Consider the following 17874-nt stretch of genomic DNA (forward strand, 5'->3'; position numbering starts at 1 on the left):
CTGTTTCCTGTTAATAGAATATGCCAGGGGTTGGGGAACATGTGGCCTTCTAGGTCCTTGAATGCAGCCTTTTGACTGAGTCCAAGTTTTACAGAATGAATACTTTTATTAAGGGAATTTGTTGCATGAAGTTTGGATTCAGTCAAAGGGCAGCACTTGAGGACTTAGAGGGCCACATGAGGCTACAGGTTCCCCAACCCTAGAATAGGGTATTTTCTAGTGTAATTTGACTATATAAGCTTTCTAGGGCAGCTAGGTATAAAGCCAAGCATAAGCAGCTTTCCAGAAGACTGCTACTGTGAACAGCTTTCAAGATTCTGATTACACGGTAAATTGACACATTGTACAAAGGTCAAAGTCTTCCACCCATGGGGTGCAATTAAGTTGCAACATCATGTCACAACTCAGTACCCTCTTAAGGGGTAGGGGAAAGTACAAAAGCCATCCACCTCTAAGTCACAATTAAGTTACAATATCACCTGTTAGCATTAAATACCAAAGGAGAAGTCTTTTCATCTTGACTCAGGGCAGGCTCTCAGCTCCCATGGCTCCTCTTCCATGGTCCCAGCTCCTGCCCAGATCTAACCAACTGCCACCTTAGTTCAAAGGCAGACAGCTCCCAGTTTCTTATCTAGCTCTCTGTGCAGTTCCTGTTCCATATTGAAGCTCACAGTGTCCTTATTCAAATAGCAGGAAACCACGTCCCAGAACAAGAAAGTCAAAGTCATTACAGTAACCACGAAATTGGTACACATGGTTAATGCAGTGAACACCCACATTCCCAAACCTTCACAACAGAACAAGTTCCCTCAAGCAGGGATCCCCGTCTCTCACTCATGGTAGCTCTTCAGCAGAAGTTCTGGCTGGCTCTCGGAAGAAGCTCTGCCACCTAAGTTCTGTTCTCAAAATCAAGATCACTTTTTCTAGTCTGGGCCTCTCCTCCTCAGCCTCCACGTAGCTCACTCCAAGAATTTCTGTCTCAGTTCTTATTTCTCCTCTCAGTTCTCCTCAATTCTCAGTTCGGTCCTCAGTCTAGCAGTAGCAGCCCAGCCTCCAGATGCTTTCTGAGAGAAGTTCTGGCCTCTCTCAGCTTGGGCTTTTCCTTATATAAGGTATTAGCTCCTCCCTGTTACTACAGGAAGTTCCTTCCACTGTGGGATTCACAAGTTCTGGATGGTAATACTTGATACAATCACACTTGAAACAAGGTGTTGACTACTTGCCAATACAAGGGGATCTTCAAATTACATTACTACTACACTGGGTGATGCAATAGAGTCAGAAAGACTAATTTTCCTGAGTTCAAATCTGACCTCAGATACTTATAAGCTGGGTGAACCTGGGCAAGTCACTTAACTCTGTTTACTTCCGTTTCCTCATCTGTAAAATGAGTTGTAGAAGTAAACCACTCCAGTATTTTTGCCAATAAAATCCCAAATGGGGGCATGAAGAATTCGACATGACTGAAAAATGACTGAACAACAACATATAACCTTTTTGGACTTGAAATATAATTCTGGAACCCACAAATGCTGACTTGGGGGCATAAAGGGAGTCTGGGAAAGTTTTAGAACAAAAGAGTAGACTGACTTTTTTTCTACAAAAAAAAACTGTTCCTTGTAACTATCATACTGTATTTCACTTCTTATTGAAGCTATTCCAAATCTTCTCTCTTCCACACCTCCTCTTCCCTATTCTTATTTGGAAGAAGACCTTACCTCTTACTTAACTGAAAACAAAACAAAAACTGAGGCCATTCTCTAAGAGATCCTTTTCTCTTTCTCTTGATCTCATGATCCTTTTTTTTTTTAAAAGCAATTGGGGTTAAGTAACTTGCTCAAGGTTACACGGCCAGTTATTTCTGGGTATGGTGCTGAGTATCTGAGCCCGGATTTGATCCAGGTCATCCCGACACTGGAGCCGGTGCTCTTACTCGCTGAGCCACCTGACCACCCCCTTTCATGATCCTTTGATATCACTCTCCACTCTTTGTCTTTACCCCAGTATCTGACAAAGAAGTGACCTTTTCCCCTACAAAGGCTTACCCTTCTACATGTGCCCTTGATTTTGTCCCCTCCCATATACTCCACAAAATTGCCACCTCAATTATTCCAACCTTCTAATTTTCAACCTTTTCCCATCCACTGGTTCCTTCTCTACACTCTTCAAATATGCCCAAATCTTCCTCCATCCATTAACACCCACCAAAAATCTTTCACTATGTCTACTATTCCTTCAAGTTATTATCTTTTCTCTCTCCTCCCCTTTCTACACTCCTTGGAAATGTCTACAGTGAGCACCTTTATTTCTCTTTTCATTCTTTTCTAAACCCTTCCAACCTTGTGTCTTAACAGAATTTTCTCTCTCTTGGTCTTCCTCCTACAAGTCTGGCTGCTTCTTCTCTATTTTACTGGGTCTTCACCTCTGTCACAACTACTGTGTATACCCATAACTCCAAGCATTGGTGCTTAATCGATGCTTCTTGATTGATTCAACACACTCCTTCCCCTCTAACAGTCTTTTGGGTCAGAGGCCTTGCCAGGTGACTTTCTCCCTTTCTCCTCATCTCAAAATGTTTTGACATCATCCCCCATGATTTCTTCTTCTATTCCAGTCTCTGTTGAAGAGGTGGCCCTTTTAACCAACCCGTCTACATGTATTTTTAGTTCTATTCTCTCCCACTTTTCTATAAGATACCCTCCATCTCTAATCTTCAATCTCTTCCTGTCTACTAGTTCCTTGAATGTCTCCTATAAACATACCAAAGTCTATCCCAGCTTAAAACAAAACAAAAACCTCTTAATAGACCCCACTATCCCCTCTGCTTCTATTCCCATTATCTCTCTTCTCTTTCTTGGTCAACCTCCTTGAAAAAGTTGTCTATATTCTTTGACTCCACTTCATGTTCTCCTAATCTAAATTCTCTCCAGTCTGACTTCTGACCTCATCACTCAAATGAAACATGCTCTTTCCAAAGTTATCAACCATCTCTTATTTCCAAGTCTCATGGCCTTGTCTCAATTCTCATCTTTCTTGACCTCTCTGTAGCATTTGACAGGACTGATCTACTTCTCCTTTTGAATGCTGTCCTGTCTTTGGGTTTTCATAATACTTGTCTCCTTTGGTTCTTCCCCTACCAGCTTAGCTACTTACTTACCAGTCTCCTTTGCTGACTCATCATTCATTTCATGCCCCCTAACTTTGGGTAAACTCCAAGGCTCTGTCTATGCCACATTTATCCCTTACTTGGTGCTCTCATCAGCTCCCATGGATCTAATGGTCTTTATGCAGAGAAATCTCATCCCTAGTCTAGATTCTACCCTTAGCTTCAGTCTTATGTCACCTATTAGACATTTCAAAATGGAAGCATCTCAAACTCAGCATGTCCAAAAGAGAACTCAATTATCTTTCCCATAAAACCCACCTCTCTTCTGAACTTCCCGATTACTTTCAAAGGTATAATCATCTTTCCAGTCATACAGGTTTGTAATCTTGATGCTGTCCTTACTTTCTCACTCTCTTTCACTCCATATATCTAACCAGTTGCCAATTCTTTTCATTTCTGTTTCCATAACACCTCTCAATATGTCTCCTTCTCTCTCTCTCTCTCTCTCTCTCTCTCTCTCTCTCTCTCTCTCTCTCCCCCTCTCTCCCTCCCTCCCTCCCTCCCTCTCTCTCTCTCTCTCTCTCTGTCTCTCTCTCTGTCTGTCTGTCTGTCTCTCTCACTCTCTCTGTCTCTCTCTCTCTGTGTCTCTCTCTCTCTGTGTCTCTCTGTCTCTCTCCCTCTCTCTCCCCCCCTCTCTCCCCTCTCTTGCTCCCCTCTCTCCTCCTCTCCTCTCTTCTCTGTCTCTCTCTCTGTCTCTTTCTCCCTCCCTCTCTCCCTCCCCCCTCTGTCTGTCTCCTCTCTGTCTGTCTGTCTTTCTCACGCACACACAGGTGTTTATTAAGTGCTTACCATGTGCCTGGTACTCTGCTAAGGACTTTACAAATGTTATCTTGGCTCATGTTTACACTACCTTTGGAAGGCAGATGATATTATTATCCTCATTTTATCCTTGGGAAACCAGAAGCAGACAGAGGTGAAATGATTTGCCTAGGGTCATACAACTAATATGTCTCTAACACTGGATTTGAACTCAGGTTTTCCTCACTTCAGGCCCAATTCTCTCATAATCTCTCACCTACTTACTATGAAAGACTCTTAATTAGTTTCCTCACTTTCAATATTCCCCTCTCCATACACCCCCATTCCACTATATCCTCTACTCATCCACCAAAGGGATATTTCTAAAGTTCATGTCTATGTCACTTCTAAATTCAACAACTCTTTATTACCTCTAAGATCAAATAAAATTGTCTCTTTGGGACATTGAAATCTCCTCACAATTTGGCCGCATCCTACCTTTCCAGCCTTTTAAGTAGGAATAACCAGTGCTAAGGTATAGACATGAAATATGGATTGTTGTGTGTGAGGAATAGCCAGTAGACCAATTTATCTGGACAATGTAGAGTATGTGTGTATCTGTGTGTATGTGTACTCATACACATACACCCCCGTTAGAATGTAAACTCCCTTAAGAACAACATTGTATGATGATTAACTGTAATTGGTTTAGCTCTTCTCAGCAATACAATGATCTAAGACAGCTCCAAAAGACTCAGGATGGAAAATACTATCCACATCCAGAGAAAGAACTATGGAGTTTGAATGCAGATGGAAACATACTATTTTCACTTTTTGGGGGGCTTTGTGTGTGCTTTTTTCTTTTTGTTCTATTTCTTTTTCACAACATGACTAATGTGGAAATATGTTTTACACGATTGCACATGTATAATCTATATTAGATTACTTGCTATCTTGGGGAGGGGGAAAGGGAGAGAGGAAGAAAAATTTGGAACTCAAAATCTTTCAAAAAGGAATATTGAAAAAATGTATTTACATGGAATTGGAAAAAATAAAATATTATTAAAAACAAACAAAGTGAGTGTAAGTTCCTTGAGAGGAGAGAACGTTTTTGTTTTGTCCTTAAATCTCTGGTGCCCATCATCTATAGTTTTTGCTTAATAAATGCTTGTTGTTTGAGCTAACTCATACCTTACAGTCCCCTCTATATTTTTGGTTCCTTTTTAAAATTTTGTATGTGTGGTTGTGTGTGTGTATTTTTTCCAATCAGCAAAATTCTGCCTTCTCCCTACTCTCCCCAGCCATTGAGAATGAAGGAAAAATAAATCCCCTGTTACAGGTATATAGTTCCAGCTCTAAATTTAAAGGTATAACTGGTCCATAGCTTGGGGAGATGCACCCAGTTGTAGGATTCCTTTTGGGGGGTTCTATTAATTACAAAGTCTTTTCCTCCAAAGCACAGGGGAAACAGCCACAACAGGGAGTAGCTAGGGTCTTATTTTCTTTAAGAAGCTATGATAGGTATAAGCAGGGGTCTTAAGAAAAGTGATTACAAGGTCTTGTGAGTACCAACAATTTCAATAGTATCTTGTAATCACTTTTTTTTAAGGGTGTTAGATTAGGATTCAGTAGATAACTGTGACCAAATCATGCCTCTGCTACTGACTGGCTGTAAGACCATGGAATATCATTCCAGACTATCCCTGAACACGAATCCCTTTTACAGCATATATGAGATGCAGTAATCCAGACTTTGCCTGGAGACCTCTAGTAATTGGTAATTCATTACCTCTGGAGGTGGCCCATTCTATTTTTGGACAATGCTAATTATTAGGGAGGTTTCTTCCTCCCTGCTTGACATCGTCTAAATTTTTCTCCTTGAAACTTCTACCCACTAATCCTAGTTTGACTTCTAGGAGAAGTCTTTTTCCATATGATAGATCTTTAAACTCTTGAAGAGAGTTGTACATCCTTCATAAGTCTTCTCTTCTCCAGGACAAATGTCACTAAGTTCCTTCAATCAAACCTATATAGCATGAACTCTCTGGTTGTTCTTCTCAGGATGGTCTATGGCTTAATAAAACCCTTCCTGAAATGTGGTTCAGTACTCCAGATGTGGTCTGATTAAGGCAGAGAATGATGGGATTATCACCTCCTTATTCCTAGAAACTATGCTTTTCTTAATGTGGCCTAAGATTGCACTAGCTTTCTTGGCCATTGTTGACGTATATATGCTAAAAAGAAACTGGGAAGTCTTTCTGGGGAAATAAACCAACCTCTATTAAGAGAAACAAAGGTGGTTGTCTGCAGTCTTCCCAGTATGATCTGAGACCCCAAACTACAGAGTTCACAGTTATTTACAGTTCTCTTGATTCATGTATGACTCAAGCTCGTCAATCCATGGTATAAACGTATAGGTTATTCTATGGCTCAAGCAAATCTTTTACTCAAGCATAAGTTTATTACGTTTACAGGTCTTAACATTTGCAAGTCTATCTTTTACATAAAAATCAGGTCCACCTTTTACTCAGTATATTTTAATATAAAGATGATGATGTTTATATTCATAAGATTAACTGATACAGGTATTTACCTGGGATTACATCATAGTTTCAGTACAGGTTTTCACCTGGGACAATATTCTAACTATAAATCACAGATACTTCTTATTATTACAACTCACAGATGATTAACAAAGTAATGTAAAGCAAGGTACTCAAGGCATTGGTTATTGATATTTCCCATTACACATAGACAGTGAGGGCAGAACAATGGGCCTGCTGTCAGGAAGACTGGATGTCCAATCCAGCCTCCATCACTCACTAGCTGTGTAACCCTGGACAAATCTCAACCTCTGTTTGCCTCAGTTTCCTTAACTAAAAAATGTGAATAGTAATAGTATTTAGCTCATAGTGGTTCTTATGAGGACCAAATGAATAACATTTGTAAAGCCACTTAGTATAGTGTGTGGCACATAGTATTACCATGTAAATACTAGGTGCTATTATCATTATATTGAGCTTTGAATCTACTAAAATCCCCCAAATCTTTTTCAGATGAACTACTATGCAGACATGTCTTTTTCATCTTATTAATTATGAAGTTTATTTTGTTCTTTAACTTCTCTGAACCTCAGTTTCTTCAACTATAAAATGGGGAAAATAATGTTTACATTACCTACCTAAGGTGGTTGTGAGGATCAAACCCTGGTGGTCCAATGCAACGTTCTCAGAATTTACAAACCTTTAAGCACTATACACCGTGTCAATTGTAATTATTATTTAGGCAGGATAAAAGAAGAGATGGGGAAAATAAAGCAATTCGAAAAATCCCTCATCTCTGCTCCACCTCATTATCAATTACCCATTTCCTTACCGTCTCTCTCCTCGACTATTGCGACGGTGTGGACTCGACTGGCTCCGCTGTGGGGAAGATACATCCTTTTTCCGATCCTTGGTAGGAGAGGGTGGGCCAGCCCCTTTGCTGATCTGTAAACATCAGGAGAAAGGAGATGAGGGAAGTTCAAGACATCCCTTAGGACCTGAGAGCACACAGCCCAAATGAGCTCCAAAAGGCCAAAGGATTTCAGGGAGGAAAGCCCTGAGAATCCCTAGATCATCCTTTACTTAGGGACTTTTCAGCTATTCCTGATGCTTATACTACAAGAGACCTGGTAATGCCTGGCTCATCTCAGCACCCCCACCTCTGCTACTGTGATAGTCTCAGCAGCAATCATACTCACTCTAAAGATTAAACACAGACTAGAATCCAGCTTTGAGGGGGCCTTCATACCCAAAGATGACTAACGTCATTGTTTGGACTTGCCTGCCCCTGCTCTGTATCACTTCCCTTCCCCATCCCCAAATTTCCCCTATCATTATGTCAGGTAGGAAAAAATAGTTTGCCTACTAAGGACTACACGTTCTACTATTGCTCAATCCTCTTTCTCCAATGGAAAAGTATTGGTTAACCCACATGCCTCTGGACTAATGTGACCAGAGACCTTGGTTTGGTTAGTACAGTTTCTAGAACTATACTGACAGGGTATATATTGAGAGGATAATTATAAAGTACTTTCGTAGTTAAACTAAACTGGTTTACTAATAACAGCTTATACAATTTCAGCTTTTGTAGAAATTGACAGTGGAGGCTTAGAATTCAAGACTCTTTTCTGGAAGCTCACAGGTGGCCAGGAGGAAAGGCACTCTTCAGCCCTGAAGCCCAGGGCATCATGGGAGGACTTTGGGGCTCAGTTTGGAGGTTATAGGGAGAGAAGAGGAAGGGGCCCTCTCCTCACCTCACTATATCCCAACCTTCCTGGATTGTCCCCATGAACTAATCCTATGGAGTACTACTCTCTGCTGGTCAAATCAACTGTCATCTTTATCTACAGGACCTCAAAGAATCACACATTCATGGTGATGGGATTTGAAGATCTTCCATGCTCCTTGAACTTGCTGACATAGCAGGAAGGGGTAGGGCAGGACCTCGCTGGAGCCAGTGTGGTGACTAGAAGCGGCAGCGGTGGCAGCAAGAACTCTCGCCAGCCAGCCAGAACTTCTGCTAAGGACTGCTGAGGACTGCTGGTACAGTGGCTACTGTGATGGCTTTGACTTTCTGGTTTTGGGACTCAGTTTTCTGGTATTTGAATAAATGTTCTAGCTACACCCCCCCACATAGAGAGCCTGTTACATTTTGTGATTAATAACTATACTTTACATATTTATAGTTACCCTAGGCATTCTGAATACTTCATTGTTGACACACACACACACACACACACACATACACACACACACACACAAAATCTCAGAGTTTAAAGGATATTAAAGATCATTTAGAGGTAGCCAGGAGCCACTGTGGATAAAGCAGTGGTGCTGGAATCAGGAAGACCTGAGTTCAAAGTTGAACTTGGACACTTACAAGTTGTGTGACTCTGAACAAATTACTTAACCCCATCCTGCCTCAGTTTCTTCAACTGTAAAATGGGGATAATAATAGCACCTATCTCATAGGCTTGTTGTGAAGATAAAAAGAAATAATTGTAAAGTATTTTGTGTAGTTTCCAGCACCTAATAAATCTTTCCTTCCTTCTTCTTCTTTCTTTCCTTCCTTCCTTCTCTCCTTCTTTCCTTCCTTCCTTCCTTCCTTCCTTCCTTCCTTCCTTCCTTCCTTCCTTCTTTCCTTCCTTCCTTCCTTCTTCTTTCCTTTCTCCCTCCTCTCCCCTTTCCAAAATATACCTGAAAAGTCATTTGATTCCAGTTGAAAGTCTGGTGGCTTTCAGAAAAGTCTATCTCCTGAAACTGTCCATTTTACTTTGGGATAGCCTTAATTAAAGGAACTTTGCATTATATTAAGCTAAAATCTGCTTCTTTGCAGGTCATAGCCATTGTTTCTAGTTCTAACTCCTGGGGCTCATTGATAGTCCCTCTTCTAACTGGACAACCTGCTTGTAAATGTTTGAAACAATCAATTAATAAACCTTTATTAAACACCTACTATGTGTCACAAACTGTGCTAAGCACCTTTAAGACCATAACCATGTTCTTCAGTTCCTGACCCTCAAGTCTTCTCTTTTCCAGGTTAAACATCCCTAGTTTCATGTGATGGTCTCATGGCACGGTTTCCAGTTCTTGGTTATCCTGTGGGCATGTTATACTTTATTAATATTCTTCCTAACATGTGGTAACCAGATTTTAACATCCCAGATATGATATGACTTAGAGTGTAATGGGAGTACTCTTCCTGATTCTAGACCTATTCCTCGATTAAGGAGCATTTCATTTGAATTATACCACAGTGCCTGGTACACATTGAGTGTGTAATGAATGTCTATTCACTGATATCATATTGCTGGCTCATATTGAGCTTGTAAGACTCCAAAACTCCCTACATCAGTGCCACAGTTAACTATAGGCTAGTTATATCTCTGCCATCCTGTATTTCTACAGTTGATTTTTTGAGCCAAGGTATAGAACTTTACATTTATCTCTATTAAATTTCATCTGAATAGTGAGGGCCCCCCTGTGGAGATCTTTATGGATCCTGATTCTGTGACTCAATCTATTGACTAACTCTCTCTCTGTGCAGTCAGGTTTTCAGACTCATATAATATTAGAACTGGAAGGGACTTTCCATATCATGTGGGCTAATTCCTTCATTTTATAAGTGAAGAAACTAAGGCCCAGAGATTTTAAAACTTTAAAAATGCCTTTTGCAGGTAATGATAATACTCAGGTATTTTAGATTCCCTGGTTAATACTCTTTCCATAAAAGCAAACTAACTTCTCTTCCTCTCCCAACATCCCTAAACTCCTTTCTTCCATAACTAACCTTCAGCCTCATGTCCCGGGCGTGCCTCTCTAGTTCCTTCCGGAAATCCTCTCGCCCCAGCTTCTCCACATCCAAGATAGAGTGTTTCCACTCAATCTGCTCCACGCTATGGGGGTCATGAGATACACACTGGCCAAGCTTCACCTTCTTCAGGACATGCCAGCAGCGCTGGTAGGCAGCCTCATAATCCAGGACCAGTTCACTGAGGGTGCGGAAAGTTGGAGGCTTATACATGAGATCCTCACGGCGGCTCATGCCTAGCGCTCCATAACGACCCCCAAAGTTCACCCCCAGCACGATGTGTCGGAAGTAATTCCCTGAGAAGTAGGTTTTGAAGCTGATGGGGAAGCGCTCCAGTGTGGGCATGCTGTTGGTGAGGTAACTGGTCACACCAGTCTTGTTCAGGAAAACAACCAAAGAGAAGCCAACCACAATGGGCTGGGTAGATTTCCCAAGATGCTACTGTTACTTAATGGAACTTCTTCAGATGGGGCTTTCAGTAATTGATGATATTTGAGTCCCAGATCCTTCTGGGGGTAACAACTCCTCTGTTTTTGCTTGTCATTGTCTCTGAGGTAAGGGGTTGGTGGCAGTGAAAGTGGAGGGATCCTAGCCCTGCTGATCTAGGGTATGGGCCTACTACAGTGGTCTGAAGCTCAGTTCTTAGGCCCCCTTTTCACCTAAAGTGCTTCTTTGCAAGTAGTAGGATGGAGGGGGCAGCTAGGTGGCTCAGTGGATAGAGTGCTAAGCCTAGAGTCAGGAAGACTCATCTTCCTGAGTTCAAATCTGACCTTAGACACTTATTGGCTGTGTGACCCTGGGTAAGTTGCTTAACTCCATTTCCTCATCTGTAAAATGAGCTAGAGAAGGAAATGGCCAACCACTCTAGTATCTTTGCCAAGAAAACCCCAGATGGGGTCATGAAGAGCCAGATACAACGGAAATGATGGAACAAGAAGAAGTAGGGTGGAATTGGAGATTTCCATCTGGTACAAGTGCCTCATAAACCCTTCAGGAATGCCTGAATGCCCTTTAAGGGAGTCTAATGACTACATATAACACCCAGAGAGTAGCACCTTGTTTTGATTGGATTCAAATTCCAAAGTGGGAGTTTATCCCATAAATGAGGGTCAAGCTCTTTGTCCTTGGTACCAACCTTTATACTTTCTGGGGAAGTGAACTTGGTTCCTGGGAGAAGCTGTCAGTCATGGTCCCGAAGATCTCAGAGCTACTTCATTTCTCATATAGGTAGCATGACTCAGAGGAGAGGATTCTGGGGGCTGGGGTCAGGAAGACCTGGGTTCAAATCCTGCCTCCGATGCTAACTAGGCTTGTGACTCTGGCCTTCCTCTGCACACACTTGATATGTGGCTCAAGCGACTCCTGACGACTCAACAAAATGACATATGATCTATGTTGGTAGAGGGAGTCCCCGATAATGATGAAATAATGGAGTCTTCTCACAGCCATATGAAAATGCCTTCTGTCAGGGGCAGCTCATTTATACAATTCCCCTAGAATATACTTTTGAGACATTTTTGGAAAAAGGTGAGTGAACAAATTTTTATACCCCTGGGGTGGAGAGTGATAATTTCTAACCCTATTTTATATGTTAAAATAAGCAGAGAGGCAGCATGTATAGAGCAGAGGGGTCAAACATGCGAGCCCCAGGTGCATGTGACTCCCAACATTTCTGAGTACAGTCTGGACCAGAATAAAGTGTAGATCCTATCTAATTTTAATATGTTGATGTATCAGTAAAAAAGAAATATATAAACATGTGTGGTTTTTCTAAGTTAATATATGGCCTGCAAGGATCTTTATGTTTAGTGGTCCCCATTTCTATTTGAGTTAGATATCACTGGTATGTGGGATATAATAGTGGACTTGGAGTCAGGAAGACCTGGGTTTAAAAACTGCCTCAAGGGGCAGTTAGATGGAGCAGTAAATAGAGCACTAGCCCTGGAGTCAGGAGGATCTGAGTTCAAATTTGGCCTCAGACACTTGGCAAACTTACTAGCTGCCTTCCCCTCTCAAAAAAACCCCCCAAAACTACCTCAAACACTTATTACATGTTTAGTTTACAAACTAATAGGCCTTGGTTATCTCATCTATAAAATGGGTGGAGGGGTTTAGACCAAACAGCTTCTAAAGTCTTTTCCTACTTTAAATCTATGACCCCCCCAGCCCATAAGAACTGGAGAGGAAGAAAATATGATTGGCTTTAGAAAGAGATAAAACTAAAATTCGTGAACTCTTGATTTCCTGGATTTTTTCTCCAGTTCTTTGAATCACCCAGAGTCCATGATTCCCATGTCTGACCAAGACAAATTCTTCCCAGATTCTGCTCCTACAAAGATAAATGGGTTTTTGTTTGTTTTTTTTTTTTGTATCCAGAGAGTGTTCCAAGAATGTAGTTCTCCTTCTCTTGGCCCTGATGATGACCTATCCTCTCTTTAATCTCTTCCTCTGTTACAGTGAGTATTATTCTTCTCTCTTCCAACCCTTTTCTAAATGGTGAGCAGTTAGAGTGAAGATGAACTTCTAGGTCAGGTGGTATACCACACACACACTCCACTCATGAACATGCACACACATGTGTACTCATGTACATGTGCACAACACACACATGCACACTCATATCCACACACACACACTCGTGCACTCACTCTCCCTTTGGGCTGTGGCTAGTACAGTTGCCCTGTCCTGCTCATTCATCTTCCAGTTGCTTTTTCCTAACAGTTCCTTATAGTTTATAATTCAAGGGTGGGCCTGTGATGTAAGAGATGCAGGTTTCACTCAGTCATAGTCTACAGACACAGAGATCATTCCACTCTTGTACCAAAAATACATGGGAGAAGAGGCTGAACAGAAATATAGAATTTTTGGAAATGACAAAGTCTTTAGAGACCTGGCACAATTCCCTTATTTTACATATGAGGAAACTGAGATGCAGAGAGGAAAGAAACTTGCTCGAAGTCCCACAAGTAGTGGGAGGCAGAGCCAAGACTTGTGCCTGGCATTTCTGATTCATAACCAGTGCTCGTTTTTGTTTTTTTTTAAAGCAATCGGGGTTAAGAAACTTGCTCAAGGTTACAGGGCCAGTTATTTCTAGGTGTGGTGCTAAGTATCAGAGCCTGGATTCGATCCCAGGTCATCCCAACTCTGGGGCCGGTGCTCTCACTCACTGCGCCACCTGGCCACCCCTAAGCAATTGGGGTTAAGTAACTTGCTCAAGGTTACAGGGCCAGTTATTTCTAGGTGTGGTGCTAAGTATCAGAGCCTGGATTCGATCCCAGGCCATCCCGACACTGGAGCCGGTGCTCATACTTGCTGAGCCACTTGGCTGCCCCTAAGCAATTGGGGTTAAGTAACTTGCTCAAGGTTGCACGGCCAGGTGTTTCTGGGTGGGTGTTAAGTGTCTGAGCCTGGATTCGATCCCAGGTCATCCCGACTCTGGGGCCGGTGCTCTTACTCACTGCGCCACCTGGCCGCCCCACTAGTGCTCTTTCTACCATGCCTTGGGTCGTGTTGGGTCGAAGAAAAGGTAGAGCAGTGATAGGAGAGAAGGGCGTGGAGCAAGGAGAAAGGATACATTCCCAGGATCACAGCTTCGAGGCATTTGATTGGCAGAGCCTCTTTGGTCATCTCCTTAGCCAGGTCCATCAGCCTGTGGGGAAAGAGAGTGTCAGACCTAGGCAGAATGCTTCACTTGTCCTTGGGCCCAGAGGAGAACACTGCTGAGGGGAGAGGGGGAGACAAGGAAGGCTGAAACGGGCAAGACGCGGAAAAGAGGGCAAGCAATGAGCAAAACAAATGAAAACAGACAACTGTCACTTTCTTGGCTGGCTTTGCTTTGGTTTGGTGTATCTCAGTTACATGTCCTCTCTACCTTGTGAAAGAAGAGAAAGGGCTACTTTTTGGAGATGGATGGGGAATGAGAGAAAAAGAGAAAAGGGGGAAGCTTTCAGTGTGATGAAAAAGAAAGGGAGAAGTTGCTCCCTCTCCCCCTGTATTACACTTCTTCTGCTACCCTGCCCTCCTACCCACATGTTCCAAACCCTGGACTCCTGATCCAAGAGACCTCCTGAGGGAGAAATAGAGCAATGGCAGGTAGGCCAGTTAGCCTTTATATCCCTTCACCCACCCCCATGCATCTGACAGTCATTAGCAGAGGGTGAAAGCCCCCAACTTAGATGGGTAGGCGTTCAGGGAGGTGGAGGGGAGAAAGAAAAAACCCATTATGCTTTCCCCAAGGCCTCAGGGTTGACCTCTTCTCTTTTAATAACTGTTTTCCAAAGGGACCAAAACAGCTGGTGTACCCCAGGGAAAGAAGGGGTGGAGGCAGGAACATTTAAGCCCTGTGATTCAATAATGGTTTGTCCAAGAAGCATATAACTGGGAGTAATCACTAGTCTGCAACTGGTTCGATGCTCTATCGTCCTTAGATAACAATTTTAGACAGTCTAAATTCAGTTAACTGCAAGTCCCATTGTTCCTAGACTCTTGTGTTTGGAACGCATGGGACTTTATTAGATTGTAGTTCCAAAGCAACTGGGATCCTTTCCTCCAGTTGATCAGACCTATCTCATCATACTAGACCTCTGGAAACCCAGACTCAGACTGTTCCCCTCACAAAAGAAGGGAATAGGGCATTCTTCAGCTCTTACCAGGTAATTCATTGAGAAATGAAAGAAATAACAAAAGAGACAAAAGAAATGACAAAAAAAAAACCCAAAAGAAAAATGACCAAAAAAAAAGGACTCATAATAGGTATCAATCTTGAAATCTTCTCCAGGTATCTTCACTAGGTACTAGCCTCTCATTAAGTATTGGGAGGTTTGGAGGTGAGGAAGGAGTGGAGGGGAGGAAAATGTGGGCAGGCCTAGATTCTGTCAAATGGATTCCAATTCCTTTTAGAGTGGAGTTCTTATCCCTTTTTTGGGATAGAGACCCTAGTCTAGTGAAGTCTATACCCTTCTCAGAACAATGTTTTCAAATGCATAAAATAAAGTAAAAAAGGATTTTTGCAAAAGGATTAAAAAGACAATTATATTGAAATTCAATAATAAAAATGTTTTTAAAAAGTTCACAGATCATAGATTAAAACCCCATTTTAGAGCTTTTACTAAAGTAACAGAGACCTCCCTAAGGCATAGGAGGACTGCTCCTTACCTCTCAGTTTAGGTTCTAGATGGTGACTCTACAAGGAAGACGCTTCTCCATTCAGTGATTAAAAAAAAGATCTGATATATACATACGTATGTGTGTGTGTATGCACTCCTAAGGCACAAGTTATTTCCATTACCTACCAATAAAATATAAACTCCTTATCCTGGCATTAGAGGGTCTTCATAATCTTCCTCTGACCTACCTTTCCAGCTGTATTGCATACTTCTATCCTTCATCTACTCTAAATTCTAGCCACAATGGACTAGTCATTCCTTACTTATCTAATTACTCTTTCTTCCACCTCTGCCCTACCTGTATAGAATGAACTCTTGACATCTTTCCACTCCTTCAAGGTCCTACTCAGGTGCTATCTCCTCCATGAAACCTCACTTGATCCTCAGTTAGAAGGCATATATCCTTCCGCCAATCTTTCAGGCCACTCTCTATCTCCTATTTCTTAATCATTTTTATCTTGTAGAGTATAAAACCTTTGAGGTTAGGGAATGTGTAATTTTTTTATCTTTATATCTTCATCATCTGATAAATTTAATTAGCCCTTAATCCTGTTCCCTGTGCCCCATCTTCCCAACTACCAAAGCACTCCAGGCTGCATATCACCCTTTTGTGCATTCGTTTTCTCTTCAAGGCTGCCCTTGCCTTTCAATTTAACCTAATTCCATTTGTATGAAGACCCTGCCTCCACCCTGGATAACCTTATATTCCTCTAGGAATAGCCTGATACATCCCTGTTGAAAAGCATAGCTGCCCAGGAATGCAGGAGGCATGTTGAGCTCATCTCTTGTTCAGTGGGGAACAGTTCTGACCAGAACAGTGGAAGGCAGCACTTACCCAGTCAGAGGTCTGCTCTTCTTAATTTCAAAGAACTGTGTCCCTGTATGATTGTACCTGTGGGCATAAGGTTAAGGGTCATTTGACTTCCCCTAGAAGGGAACAGAAATCAAGGATGGGAATGCCACATTGCCTCTTGGACACATGTCCTTCTGCCACGGGAATAACTCATTTTTACAACCTCTTTTTCAGGGACCAAATGGTAGAATCAATGTTACCTTTGCTACTGTGAAGCGCACAACAATCTATGATCCTATGGCTCCACTCCATGTGATTCCGAGTGGTAGTAAGTGTAGTCAAAACTCCTTTCTCTGAGCACCACTCCCTACTCCCTCATAACCACCCACACCAACCCTCCAGTGCCTCTTTCGCAGTGTTTCCTATCCTTCCATTTTGCCGTTTGGAGCCTGCATTTTGCTGTTAAACCCCTCTTTTCATTAGGTCTGTACTTTCTTCCTCAAAGTTACTTTGTGTATATGTGATACACGAAGTTTCCATAAGCATAATATGTATATGTTGTTTCTCTCCAACAGAATGCAAGCTCATTGAAGGCAGGCATCGTTTTGCCTTGTCTTTATATCTGGGCACGCGCGGGGAGACAGTTCAAGTCAGCAGAGCTGATTGTTAAATGTTATATGAGCGTTTACACCTCAGAAATCTGCAAATGCTATGAATCAGGGCTTGAAATGCTGTTTTGTTTTTTGCCTAGCCTAGAGAAAGCGATGGGAACATGTTAATAATGCAGATTCAACTTAAAAATGTGTCATGCAAGTATAGAGCTCTTTCGATCTTCAGAGCCTAGCACAGTGACTGGAAAACAGTAGGAGTTTAATAAATGTTTCTCCCCTGTATGGCCCTAATTTTGGGGATTCTGGAGTCTATAACATATCTCAGGAGACATCCACAATTCTAATTCTCTCAGAGGCAGGGGAAGGGAACAAACATTTATAGGGTCTATTGTGTGCCAGGCATTATGCTAAGCGTTAAAGTAAGAGTTTAGGTGAGTTGTCCCACAGTGAGTAAGTATCTGGGACTGGATTTGAACTCAGGTCTTCTGACTTCAAGCCCAGCACTTTATCCACTGGGCCCACAAGGTGAAGGGGAAGGGAACAAATACTTAATAAGCAGCTGCTATATGCCAGGCACTATGTGAAGTGCTTTACAATTATCATCTCATTTAATCCATAACAAAATGGAAGGAAAACAGACTGCTTTCGGGCTCAGCTTCCATCTCAGGGTAATCCAAGAGATAGTGGTGCCTTCCTTTGGATAGGCTTGGGTGGTCCCAGGGAAAGAACATGAGATGCACTCCTCAGTGTGGCAAAGGATACTGCAGCTCCCTGATATAACGCTGTATGGCTTCCAGGCGCTCAGGGATAGATGTGGATGGCTGGAATGTAGGCACACTTGGTATGGGAGTCTGGGGAAACAAAAGAAATAGAATCCTGGTCACAAGGAGAAGAGACATTTAGTCCTTGAATCTTCCAGTCAAGCCAGGCTTGATTTTGTGAGAAGGTACAAAATAATTGATCTTTTCCATCCCACCACTCAATCTCCTCTTTCAATCTGTCCTTCCTTCCTTCCTTCCTTCCTTCCTTCCTTCCTTCCTTCCTTCC

General features: G+C 42.1%; 1 protein-coding gene across 1 annotated transcript in view; it reads right to left on the reverse strand.

The window, feature by feature from the left end:
• VASH1 (vasohibin 1) overlaps positions 1-17874 on the reverse strand; it is a 36586-nt gene that overhangs the window by 8348 nt on the left and 10364 nt on the right. The window contains exons 2-6 of the mRNA XM_069091907.1: positions 17590-17678; positions 16259-16315; positions 13833-13907; positions 10238-10619; positions 7280-7392 (exon numbers count right to left, since the gene is read on the reverse strand). Coding sequence (XP_068948008.1) covers positions 7280-7392; positions 10238-10619; positions 13833-13907; positions 16259-16315; positions 17590-17678 — 716 coding nt within the window. The remainder of the gene's footprint in view (positions 1-7279; positions 7393-10237; positions 10620-13832; positions 13908-16258; positions 16316-17589; positions 17679-17874) is intronic.

Source organism: Petaurus breviceps, unplaced genomic scaffold (assembly GCF_028583685.1).
Source record: "Petaurus breviceps papuanus isolate PSGF00001 unplaced genomic scaffold, PetGlider_PUasm1.0 189, whole genome shotgun sequence".
In the NCBI taxonomy this organism is placed as follows: Eukaryota; Metazoa; Chordata; class Mammalia; order Diprotodontia; family Petauridae; genus Petaurus; species Petaurus breviceps.